General features: G+C 30.5%; 1 protein-coding gene across 1 annotated transcript in view; it reads right to left on the bottom strand.

Annotated features, from left to right (window-relative positions):
• Positions 1–13835, bottom strand: part of Tnpo-SR (transportin 3) — a 116943-nt gene that overhangs the window by 32508 nt on the left and 70600 nt on the right. The window contains exons 14-16 of the mRNA XM_085825081.1: positions 11848–11945; positions 10828–10967; positions 10345–10536 (exon numbers count right to left, since the gene is read on the bottom strand). Of these exons, the coding sequence (XP_085681207.1) occupies positions 10345–10536; positions 10828–10967; positions 11848–11945 (430 nt within the window). The remainder of the gene's footprint in view (positions 1–10344; positions 10537–10827; positions 10968–11847; positions 11946–13835) is intronic.

The raw sequence follows: 13835 nt of genomic DNA on the forward strand, positions 1-13835 counted from the left end.
AAAGTTATATATCTTTTATATATTTGAAAAATGAAGAAATATATCATGTAATTATCTAGAAATATTAAAATGTTTTCAATTAGATATATCATGAATTAAATGCATTTTAAATCAATCAGATAAAAAATTAAAAAAAGCATTTTTAAGAACTGTGTGTAATGCTTTTAAATAGCTTGGCTTGTTAGTCAATAATATATTAGATTTTAAAGGTAAATATGTTAAATTTTGCCAAATGGCAAGACTTGAATGAAAAGCGAAACAAGTTTACGACTGATGATATGAAGTCACATTTCAAAACTAATAGCCCTTTTAGATTAAAAAAAAAGTTCTGAAAATAATTTGCAATGGTTCATTGGTATTATTTTACGCAAAATTCAGTAAAATGAAATTTACCCGTTGAAATCAGCACGAAATTAAACTTTGTAAATTCTAGCGCATGTTAAAGGTTGTCTCATCCAGAATTTTATTACTAACCATTCATTTCAGAGCAAAATAAAACAGTAATTGCCATTTATATGACAATCAATATCAAAAATTTAAATCTGCATTTTACGCAACATAGAAAAACTTCAAAAGATCTACTGTTTACCATGCAATTTAGGCATTTTATTCTGCTATCAACTCTACCAATTATTAATTCCATTAAGTATATTCAGTTTACTCTTTCTGCTCAATATATGCAATGTAAAATTTTCCATAAATTTATTAATTCATTTTATTTTGAGGTGAGCTTTTATTCAACTCTCAATGTCAATTAGAATGTTTAGTTCATTTTTTATTCGGTCTCAAAAGAGAAATCAAAATACGTGGATTTATGAATCAAAATACATGAGAAATCACAGTGAGAAAAGTACTGCTACCTTAAACTGCGATTATATATAACAAATGCAGTGAATTATAGTTAAAAAATAGTGAAAATATTTATATTTCTGAACTATTTCATATATAACATTTTCAGTTTCGCATATGTGGCAATTTAAGAACTTTTTTACGTATACCAATTTTTTGAAATATCTGCAAATTTTTGTATCTTCAAGGAAAGCTTATTCTTTCACCTTTAGTATATAAGTAATGGTAATTTACCAGATAAAATTACTTAATGGGGAATACAGAAAAATATCTAACCACTTACCTTTGTGATTTCCTCTGCAAAGAAACTAAAAAAGTAGTTCAGCTAAATCTGCTATAATAAATATTTATAATAATGCTAAATTATGCAATATCTATTAATATGACAAATTTTTGTAAAGCTATTTATTTGGATGAAAAATAAACACATTCAGAAATTTTTGGCACTATATTATGATTAACAGAGGAAAAACACTTTTCAAAATTCAAAATAGTTTTTATTAATCCAATTTATCACATTTTATTTGAATTCATGAAAAACAATCTTATATCCATGTATTCTTATGTATATAAGAACTCTTGATACATTGGATCTCTGTCATTGCCTTTCACAGCACCTAAAATAAAAAAAAAACACTCACAATTACTATATGTGAATATAATTCATAATTAAATTTAAACAAATGACTATTAGAATGCAAATTACAGGAAGCATTTAAAATATTTTAACATTTAGTACCTATAAACAGAGAGGCAATTATTTGATTTTTCGATTATAGTAAAACATGGGGGATGCCTTTTAAAATTTTTTATGTCAGAAAATAAACTCAAACCACCAGCTGAACATATGAGCAGTTTTATCAATCAGCCACTGGTAGGTAACCTGAATACTGAATCAACATATAAAGTTGCCAAGATAAAGAGAGAAACAAAATTATGATAATCACATCTTACCTATTCATAAAACTATTTTAAATTTAATGTGTAGGCAAGTCCAAAAAGAGTGAGAATGAATTTATTTTGCAACACAAAGTAGTCTTGCAGGAGCAAAAAAAAACTTGTCTCATGAGATTGGCAAGTAAAAAATAATTAACTGCATCTGGTAACATTTATCTGACAACACATAAGTAATTGTTAGCTACGTGCAGAAAATAAAATCTGATCAGGGGCGTAGCTAGAGGGGGGCAAGGGGGCATCTGTCCCCGGGTGCAGAATCCAAGAGGCGCCAAACTGATGTTAGAACATTTTAGAATTAAATGTTTTCCATCCTTGGGCAAGCAGTAGGGGGCGCGAAATCTTCAGTTGTCCCTGAGCGCTGAAAACCCTAGCTATGACTCTGAATCTGATCATGTTAATGCAATTTTAAACTTTTGAATTTAACCACAGAAATTTACCAAAGAAGTACTTGTAACAGTAGTAAATGAAGATGTGGCTAATTTTTATTGTATGGTGCACCTTGGTTTCTGTCTGAAAAAAAATCGCAAAGTGGTATTGGTTGTTTGTGAAATGTGAAAACCCATTGCGTCAAATAAGTTTTTCGGTAACCCTAATGTTGATAATGTTGGCGAAAGTAGCCTTTGGGAAGAAAAAAAAAACTTTTTTTTGTCAATAAAAAGGAGTTATTTCTGCAAATATTGCCAACGTGCAGTGATAAATTTAGTTTTGGGCTACTTTTTTTAATAGTAAACCTTTTGTACGGTCCCAGGTTTTTGGTTCTTACCATTCTTTTCAATTGCTGTGTTTGGTTACACGGAAGTGGTATGGTCTTGTATTTTGAACATGCTATTTATTATTTTGGTGTGGGTACCATTGTTTGAGTATGTCTGAGGTGACTAAGAGACGAAAAATGTAATTAAATTGCTTACCTGGAGGATGGTGGTGGGAAGCCTAAACATATGCATGTGAAAAAAAAAGGTATGTTAAAAAAATGACGTTTCATTTATTTTTTTGTCTCTGTGTGTTAATTTTTGTTAGAAGATTTGTTGTTTAACGTTTTTATGTTAGGAAATATGTATTTTTGGTAACTTATTCCTCTCTGTTTGTGTATTTTTGGTTGTCTGTGTGTTAAGACAGTGGCAAATTTTTTCTGGTAACTGATATTTTTAACTTTCTGATTTTCTTAAAGTGAAAATAGATCAATGTGTACATGGACAAAGTTAAGGCAGTGCACAATGCCCAGTTTGTGCAGTTCTCTGTTTTAATAGGTCGATATGTACATGGACACAGAGTTTGTGTATGTCTTTGACTTCTTATTTTGGTTTTGTGTAGCGGCCACCTTGAAATTGGTGCCGATCCTCTCAGGTGACAATCTTGATATAAAAAAAAGAAACGATTCGCCAAGGGTTACAGAGAGTAAATTTTTACCAAAGATGTTCTACCATAATCACCATTTCAGTGGTTTAAACACTAGTGGAGCAGTATGCAGAGATGAAGATTTGAGTTTTGTTTACACAGCATATGATGGTTTAGGCACTCCAGCCATTACAGTGAACAAAATTATAATAAACATAGCCACAATAATTGTCTATAAATATTGATGTACAACACTGCATTAATTAATATATTTCTTATGCTAGTATATACAGAATCCTTAATCGAAGGGAAAATCAGAAGACCGTGCATGCATTTTCCTTTAACTGAAACATGGATTTGACCATACAAATCTCAGTCTTACGGGACATGCCACACTATGCAGATAGACAGTAAAAAGTGCTTGTGTTGTTTTTATTTGTTAGAGGTATGAAATAAATATACTTCTAGATTTTAATTTTTTCTTTTCTTGTTTTACATTTGGATTACCTATCAAAAAGTAAGGAATTTTGATATTATTACAATATCGGAGTTAAAGTAACAATTATTGGACATGTTAAAGTAATGAAAATTTTAAATTAGGTTAAAAAGTAACCCTTAATGTGGCATATTTATGAATTAAACTCTATCGACATTAAAAACAACAAAACATCCCTCTTTATTAAGGACTTTAATTAACTAATTTTAAATACGGAGCTATGAATGAATTTTTTCCCTTGCATGTTATAATAACCGAAACAAAATTACTCTGATACAGTCAAAATTCCTAAATGCAAGTACATAAAATTTACTTTAGCAATTTAAAGAGATGAGACACACTGAACACATGAATAAATTTCTATCAAAGAATAATTTATTAAATTTGGCCCGTTCCATAGTAAACTTTAACCATTAGATTACATTATTACACCATGTTATCAGTTTGAAAAGCAATTCATATGCCAGATCTTGGATGTAAAAGAAATGCACAAAATAATATACAGATTAAAAATGATATATACCAATGTTTATAGATATGATTAAATGTAACAGAAAATTTACTGTCACAACCACATTTTTAAGTGAAATGTATTATTTTAACATTTTACAATATTTAAGGTATGGCATTAAATGCAACATATGTGCCTGGATATAAGTTAGTAAATTAAAAAAAAAAAAAAAAAAAAATAATAATAATCAAAGAATGAATGTCATGAAAAATTTCAAAAACAAGCAGAATTTAATTTTGAAGACCTTTAGACACTTATAATAAATAAATTTGAGAATTCTTCACACAAAATTAAATTATAATTAACTAAAACCAGTTTGACTGACCTTCTACAAAATCCTTCAGCTGCAATTTTTTCTAGCTTGAAAACCAAATTCTTCTCCACATGGTAATAACATCTTAACCAGTTGAAATTCCTGCAGAAAGTTTGATAACACAGTAATAGAATTAATAGAATAGAAAAATTAACACAAAAGTATAGAACGTCATTTAAACTTAACATTATTACAAATTTTGGTGCTTTCTATCTGCAAAGCTGTGAAAATTGGCAAAATGGTTAGTTTATGGTTCATATCTACTGCTCTGTTCACAAGAAGTAATTCAAATAAGCACTTTATAAGAAACAAGAAATTTTAGGATGCACACACACAAAAATATATACATTGGGTCAATATTCACATATTTTTCATTCAATGGAATACTATTCAGAAATAAAGATTAAATATAAAGCATGTAAATACATGTGTGTGGTATGCATACTCTTGCTGTTTTAGCATAAGTTGAAGCTGTGAGGGCAGATGATAAGAAAGTATCAGAATTTTTCATGTATAAGAAAAGATTGCCCTGACAATAGTATCTCAATTGTTTAGCACTGACATTTACATAGCGCATTAGAAATGTATAGTAATATATGTATAATAAAAAGATAATTGCATATTATTAATTCATTTTTTTAAATGCCACACTTTAACAATTCTTTCACATATAATTAAACAGAATTCTTTCACATGAACATCTAAAATCCATTTTTAACAAAAGAATAAATAATAAAACCATGTAAATTTCTTATCAAGCCCATCATTTCCGAAATGTCTACTTCTGAAAGTTCCCAGCATTTCTCATCGCTAATGTGGCAATATCTTTCACACTTCTTTGTTACCACAAGTAACAAGTAGGCTTCAATAAATCTTTAACTGTTACATGCTACTTTTGTCTAAAATTTGTAGAAATAATAAAATTAAATGAGCTCTTTATAATATGCTCAAAGAAATAATTTTGTATGAAAATTTGTATGTTATATATTGGCCTGATTAATGATTCAGGAAATAATTCGGGTTTTCAAAGTGCTTCCAATAATTCAAATTTCAGCTTGTGTCAAAATAAAATCTATAACACAAAGATAAGCAAATTTCATTATGAACAATGCATTTTAACATTATTCAATCACTGGCAATCACACAGTACTGATTGCTTCAATAAACATTACTGTAACTGTGTTTTTTAAAAGACCGTAATGTTTTAATTATTTCCTTAATTAAAACATTACAGTCTTTTCCTCCTTCTAACACCAAAAAACCCAGATAAGAAATATAAAAATATCAGTAAAAATAAATTATATTATTGAATGACACTTTACATTAATTACACTTATGCATATATTATTTTATTATAAATTATTTCAAAATCAAAGAAGAGAAGGGGGAGAAACTTTAATATTGAGCTTATCTGGATAGCATTTATATTTCCATCTCACTTTCAATGAAACATTAAGAGAAATGCATATAATTTAAACACCAGTTTATTTTATTTATCAGACAGATTATGTCAACTCGAAAAAAACCTATCAGTAAAATTCAGTAGTAATAATTCTGAATGTTAGGCAACTTGCATGATTCAACAAAAATTATCAATACTTTTATTATAATGACAATACTACAGTAACATGAACATAAAATTAAACTGCATATAACTATAAAATAAGCCAGCATATAATAATGGTGCATTGGTTTCTAAAACAATGGGCTCGATGAAAAAATACATGTATTATGGTAGCTATTCATATTCTTCAGCTTTCCTAATATTCTCATGTTCACTTTACATAACTAAAGTATCTAAAATACAATAAAAATGCAAACAATATTTATGAGAAAATGTTAAAAGCAATCATAAGCATTTGATTGAATGACCATATTTTGTCTTCCTGCAAGTCGAATCTTAAAATGATATGCAGTTTGAAAAATGCTTAATCCTTTTATAAAATATTCAAAAAAGATTAAAAAAAGGTACTGTTCTGTTATCAGGACCGGGTTCAGAATTGTATTTATGTATGCTTGTACATTTGTATGTTTGTGTGTCTACATATACACATCTATGCACATACTTACGAACACAGGTTCATACATTTCCAATTCTGGTCCCAACAACAGAACAGTACCCCCAAAAAAACTTGAATTACAAACTAGATTAAGATAATGTTGCAACCATACATATTTTGGACAAAACAATGCAAACTCTTATTTTTATACAATTGTTCAAACTATTTAACATAAATATATTGCTGCAATAAAATAATAAGCAATCTGATCACACATATTATTTTGAAACTGAATGCATAAACTAGACTAAAAAAAATTCAGTCATAAACATTTGGATAGCAGGGCAAATTAGATATTTGAAAAGACAGCCAGCCATTGAGATACACGTAATTCACGACAGAATGGTAACAATTAATAAAGCTGTGAAACATTTAACTGTCAAAATGACATAAATAACATAAATTCGAAAAGCAAAAAAAGTAAACATACAAGTATTGCAACTGAACTTACCTTTCATGCAACAAAAAATATCCATACAAGTTAACCTCATGGCGCAGCCATTTTGGATTTCGTTTGAAATCAGACAGATGTTTACGGATTTGCGGAAGAATACGAGGAACTAGTAGTTTGCCGGATACAATGTGCAATGATGCGAAAGAATATAGTTCTGTAGAACTTCCTACATTATTCCGTAATAAACAGTACTATTTCCTAATTTTTTCTTTATCTAATTAATTAATTAATAGGGAAATAGTTAAATAATGCCGAATTCATTTTTAATGAAATGTAAAATTTTGCATGTATGGGGAAGACCACCTTCCATCCAACATTTCTGAGAATATAAACAAATTTTGGAATCTGAGAGTATCAGTAAATAAATATATAGAATATCGCCTCTCAAACGACCACTTCTGAAAGTGACCAATAGTTCTGAGATTATAAATAAATATTGATATTAAGCATTATTTCTATAAGACGACCATCTCTATATAAGACCAAAGTTTTTAGAATCTTGGATAGGCATCAGAGATGTATCTTTACTGCGAAATTATCGCACGACTGTAATTCAATATCAATAACAGATCGCGCGATTGAAAAACATTTTCTGTCCTGTAATTAGAGGAAAAAAATTTTCCTTATGAGGTATTTCTCCCGCTTTCCTAGCGTGCCTTCGTGGTGTAATAGCTCTGCACGCTGGGCCGGTATTTCAGAGGTCCGTGCTTCGATTCACGGCGAAGGCGGTTGCTAATTTTTCATCTCTACGGCTTCCCAAAAAAATCCTAATGTCTCCACAGTGGCGCCCGAACTAAAAAGGTGTTGGATGAGGTATATCCACACCCAGGATTTAGTGATTGGATCCCCTTAAAAAAAAGTCGGCCTTTAAAACGATAAGTAATATAAGGTATTTCTCCCGCTTTCCTAGCGTGTCTTCGGCCCACCAGCGGCCGAGCGGTAAAGTCGCTGAACCCTGGTAGTGTGATCCGAGGTTCGAATCCCGCGAACAGGCTGGCTCATGGGTGTTTTCGTGGTTTTCCCCACGTGTAACGTGTATACGAGCGAGTTTCCCTTAGAAAGTCCTCCACGAAGACATCCCTCCCCTTAGGCAGATAGCCCTAGTGTGCTTTGCCATAATTAAATACACCACCACCACACCTAGCGTGTCTTCGTGGTGTAGTTGTTCTGCACACTGGGCCGGTATTCCAGAGGTCCGTATTTCGATTCCCGGCGAAGGCAGTTGCTAATTTTTCATGTTTCCTGCTTCCAAAAAAATACCTAATGTCTCTATATCCAAATTTAAAAAAAAAAATTCGTTTCCGTAATTAAATACATCTATATCTAATTTTACCTATATTTGTAGTAGGGTTTGTAATCTGTAAGTAATTATACATGTAATTTATACATTTTTTATAAAAAAAAAATATATGTTATTTAGAATTTTGCAAATATTCTAGAAAATGCTAAACCATTGAAAAAAATCTTTTCCATGACTAAATAAATTTTTAAAAACGTCAGAAAAAATAGCAGTTAAAATTAATAACAAAATAACAAGAATAAATCATCAATCATATCAATATTTTTAATGTACAGCATTTAGAAACAACTTAGTAAAATACATATGAAAAATAAAATAATGTGCAAGTTTCAGATGTGCAATGTCAAAAAATTAAAACTGGTAAATTTGAGAACAAATATCCTCAAAATGTTTGACAATGTAAGTCCTCCGGACAATGCAGAATGAATGTCCTCAGGATGTGAAATTGGTGAACTCCTCAGGACATCTGAGAATCAACATCTTCAGGACATGCTGTCATATCCCGGGACATAGCGACTTAAATAAGACATCCTCAGGATGTTAAATTACGATCTCCTCAGGACATCTGAGAATCAACATCCTTAGGACATCCTAAGTATGTCCTGGGATATTGCGACTTAAATAGGACATCCTGAGGATGTTTTGTGCTATGGGGGAAAAATTAAGTTACTTTTAGGTAATTTTTTTAAAATTTGATGACGATAAAATTTAAAAAAAAGAATGAAGTTAAACCGAAGGTACTTTTCATATGCTTTGTTACTATCTTAAAATATGATGTTAGGGTAGTGTTTTATGTAAGCAGCACTCACTTACCAATCAGATTTCTGAGTGTCACTACTAATAAATATCAGCACTGTAAGCACTATAGACTACTGGAAATTTATTAAAGCCTATTTGAAGTTATTTCTTTGGCACTGTAGATCTGGTTTATATTTGATATTATGATGTTATAGCCTGAGCCCAGGTTTTTATCCCAGAGAAGGCATGGATGTTTGTAAGAGGATAGTCTCTTAAAAAGGGATGGATGATCCTCATATCCATCTCTTAAATTGTTCCCCATCAAAATTAGGCCTGAGCTTCTCCTTTTTGTAATTGCATCACTACTGTAGTGCACTCTCAGCCCTGTTCTTAATGATCAGATAATTAAATGAATGATGGGTTCAGCCATTCCAAATGAATGGTGGTGGGAGAGGGGGGGAACTTAACATTGTTTCTCATACCTAGCTGAGTATTTTAGAAAAGCATCGTAACTTTTTTAATCTCACAATGTACTTTGTAAATACATTAATCCTTAGACTCTGGAAGTAAAATTCTATGACATCATAATTTTTAAATCTGGAAAAGCCTACAATTTGTATTTTATTAAACAGGAGCAAAAATGGAAATTTTAAAGAAAATTTTAAAATTTTCTTAAAAAAAGAGGGATTTGATCTCAAATGTATAATGATCATGGTCTTGAAATAAAAAATATCATACACAGTAATTTTCATGAGAAAAATTAATCAGACTGTATATTTCCTTCTAATCACCACGTGAACAGATAACTAAACTTACTCAAAACAGCAACGTGTAACATAGTTTCACACATTAACAAAAAGAAAAACTTATTTTTTTTTATCATCAGTCCTAAAAAATACTATTTGTTCCTATTATTTTACAAGACAGAATATAAAAATTATTGAGTTCCTTATATATGTTACATTTTTCCCCAGCCTGAATATTTTTGTAAACTGATGACATTTTGCATGTAAAAAAAATATACAGACCTAATAAAGCACAACTTTAATTAATATGTTGCATATTATTCAATTTCTGGTATATGAGTATTTTATGAACATTTATTTTCTAATAAGAATAAAAACATAAAAATCTTCATGTAAAGAAACAGTAAAAATCTCATGAAAAATATGAAACATATCATGTAAAAGACAATGGGTTAAAGTACTATCATTAATATTATTAAATTATTACTAATTATAAATTCAGTATTAAAATTCATTCCTAAATAAAAGGAAGTATTGGAAAAAAAAAAAAAAAAAAAAAAAAAAAAGAATGGTGAAAAAACAAACCTCTCAAAAGACCAACAGCTGCCTCATTGGAAATAGAAAACGTATCAAGAGCTTGAATTATTTGCAGCAAACCATTAAAATGTGCAGCCATTTGTTTTTTGCAAGTGGAACAAATATTCTGCAAAGCCGTAGCTGCTACAGTTGATAATGGCTTCTTTTGAAGACAAGAAAGCAAAAAATTCAATGTAGGATCTGAAAGTAAACAATATTTTATTTCATTCATTAGAATCTATGCTTTGCAACTGAAACTCGGCTTTTTTAATTATTTTTTTCAATGAGCAATTCTATTAATATAACTACACCTTATAAGGGGGGAATACGAAGAAGAAGAATAAGAAAATATTATAATTTACTAAATATAAGCAATTCCCTTTTCATACATAATTGAAAATTCTAAAATTTAAGCTACACACTAATCTTTGAAATATAATATTAATTCTTCATATTTAATAATTAACATACATGACATTTATTTATACTGACCAAGATACTGAGGATGTTTTTCTATCCAATCACATAATTCTCCTAAAAGGTAGGTACTTGTATAACGAACAGCCAAGTGAGAAGTTTCAGGCAAGTTTAATATGGCTTCTACTGTTTGAGGAACAATTCTGTTTTCTTCTCTGAAAGTATTTTGTATTATTTTTATTACTCTAAATATCTAAGTATATATAAATACAATTATTTTGTAAGGAAAAAATTATGAACACTGAAACAATATTAAAATTTTAATTAAAGTATCCTAAACGCAATAAAATCATATCCTCAAAATAGTAGAGGCAAAAATAAAAAAAAAATCTAAGCTTATAAAGAAGGCTGGAAAGCAGAAACAAATTATGGGTAAAATCAAAGAAGAATAAACAAATAGTAGTGAATTAAAAAATAAAATAGCAACAGAATTCTTAAAATTGCAGATTAACTTGAACTTAAAATCAGGCAAATTTCAAATATTTGGAATATTTAAAGTAAATAAACAAAGATGCAACTATAATACTTTTCAGTACTAAAATTATTAATTTTAGGCTTTTCTAATTTCTAGAACATTTTATTTCAGTAATGCAATTAATCACACACAAATATAAATAAAATCGGAGATTTCAAAATTTAGCTAGAGAAAATTAGCAATTTTAATTATTTTATTAAATTTTATACAGTACTCAATTCTTAATATGTAGTAGTAACTTTAATTCTTAATATGATTCAAATTCATCACAGAGATCATTTCCCAGTTTTGAAGGTACTACATTAGTACACACATTTATAAAATCAGGATCTCAGATTTTTGAAATTAGTGAACATGAGTCAAATTTTATTTTTAGAGATGAGCACTCACAAAACTGCGAGAAAGAGTTTATTACAAGTTTGTTAAGTTCAGAGCACAGCTGGTGACTTAGCCTGAATGCTAAAATATTTTTAAAACTTATTTCACTTTTAAAAACATTGACATTTTATTCTCAGCACAGATAAGTTTTACAATCGTTTTTGAAATGCTGTTTTACTTACGGGATAATACTTTTGGCAACAGCACCCATAATAAACAACGATGCTTCTGTTGTATCCCATGTAGCTAGATTCCCTTGACAACGTAAATTCTCAAACATCTATGCAATGATTAAAAAGAATATATAAAAAATAACAGTAATGCAATACGTTGAAATGACTATTAAACAAGCAATTATGAAAATACTATAAAATAAAAAATATTATTTTTAGGTTTTTATCAAAGCTTACTGCTATTCTTCTGCCTCCATAAATCAATGCCAATAATGTTAGCAAATTATATGAAATATTATTTTTTTAAATGAGATACAAATAAGACTTTCTTCCAATAGTATAGAGGCCCACCAGCAGCTGAGCAGTAAAATCGCTGAACACTGGTAGTTCGGTCCAAGGTTTGAATCCCGCAAATGGGCTGGCTGCATGGGTGTTTTCGTGGTTTTTCTTATGTGTAACGTGTATACGAGCCAGTTTCCCTTAGAAAGTCCTCCACCAAGGCATCCCTCCCCTTAGGCAGATAGGCCTTGAGGCTTTGCTGTAATTAAATAACCTAACCTAACCAATAGTATAGAAATTTTTTGGTAAAGCTGTCCCTAGTATCTGTGGATTCAGGATCAGCAATTGATAGCAATGCAATGTGTTGTTATTTCTAATGTTGGCATAAAATACGAAGGAAAAAACTTGTTCAACCCTTTGATGATTATGAATAAGTCCAGCTCACAACTGAGATAAACATTATAATGCATATAAAAAACTCAGCTTGTCAAAATGACCTTTGCCTAGTGCACACAACCAAGTTGACTTTATGCTAAAAAATAATGGGATACTCCTTTAACATTTCAAAAACTGAATTTGATAAATACGGATGAAACTGTCAGGTTACAATTAATGAGTTTAATGCTTTATTTCAAGGTTTTACTTACTTATCATTATGTTACTATGTTATTCTTTAAACAGTATGACAAACTTTTAATAGTAAAACAGTTTCAGGGAAAAAATTTTCGACAAGTTACTATCACAGTCTTAAAAATGTAATACTAAAAACACGGATTGTTAAACATTCAAATTTTTTTATGAATTCAGAAGAGTAAAACAAATAAGATATTTCCAGTAGTAATTTCCAATGTAATAAAACTACTAAATGTCTTCTAGACACTGCTGGCCATTATAAATGCAACATCATGAAGGAAAGCAAATACAAAAAAGATATTTATTGTACGTAAACAATATGACATAAAGATAAAATGATTAAATTTATAAGCAGTTTGGGGATTTACAGGGGTGTGAAATTAGTAAAAACAGCTGGCATCTAAAATGGCCCTTGCTTGTTTAAACCTGGAGTCGAACTTGGCTTGATGACAGAAATGGGCAACTCATTCTATGCTGCTTCATGTCTATGCCACACTTCATCAACTGTATTAGCTGAAGAAGGGTGGTGGGCCAGTCTCTCGGCAACCCATGACCAGATGTTTTCAATGGGTGACAGATCATGAGACCCCGCAGACCAGGACAGCGATCAAATACCCTTCATATCGAGGAAGGTCAGAACATGACATGCAACATGCAGTCTTGCATTACCTTGTTTGAAGACGGCATTTGGCAGGCCTCAAAGATGGGGCACTACCACTGGACGTAAGATGTCAGAAATGTATGGATCTGCGTTCAAATTACCCTTTGATTCAAACTAGAGATGTGCATGTTGTGCACCCATTGGCTGCCTAAACCATTACACCAGGTGCAGGGCCCATATGACGATACTGAATGCAAGCAGGAGACGTACAGTCTCATCGGAGCCTCCAGACACGTACACGGCGATCAGAATACTGTATGAAGAACCAGGACTTATCTGTAAAGACAATGTTGTGCCAATCCTGTATCCAGCTTTGCCTTTAGGCACACCAGAGTCACCATCTCTCTCTATGCTGCATTGTCAAGGGAAGCTGAAGTAATGATCGAAATGTTGATAATCCAGGTGGCTGCAAATGTCGGCGAAC

Source organism: Stegodyphus dumicola, chromosome 10, assembly GCF_044657685.1.
Source record: "Stegodyphus dumicola isolate Sdum_Otavi_A_Nest chromosome 10, ASM4465768v1".
Lineage (NCBI taxonomy): Eukaryota > Metazoa > Arthropoda > Arachnida > Araneae > Eresidae > Stegodyphus > Stegodyphus dumicola.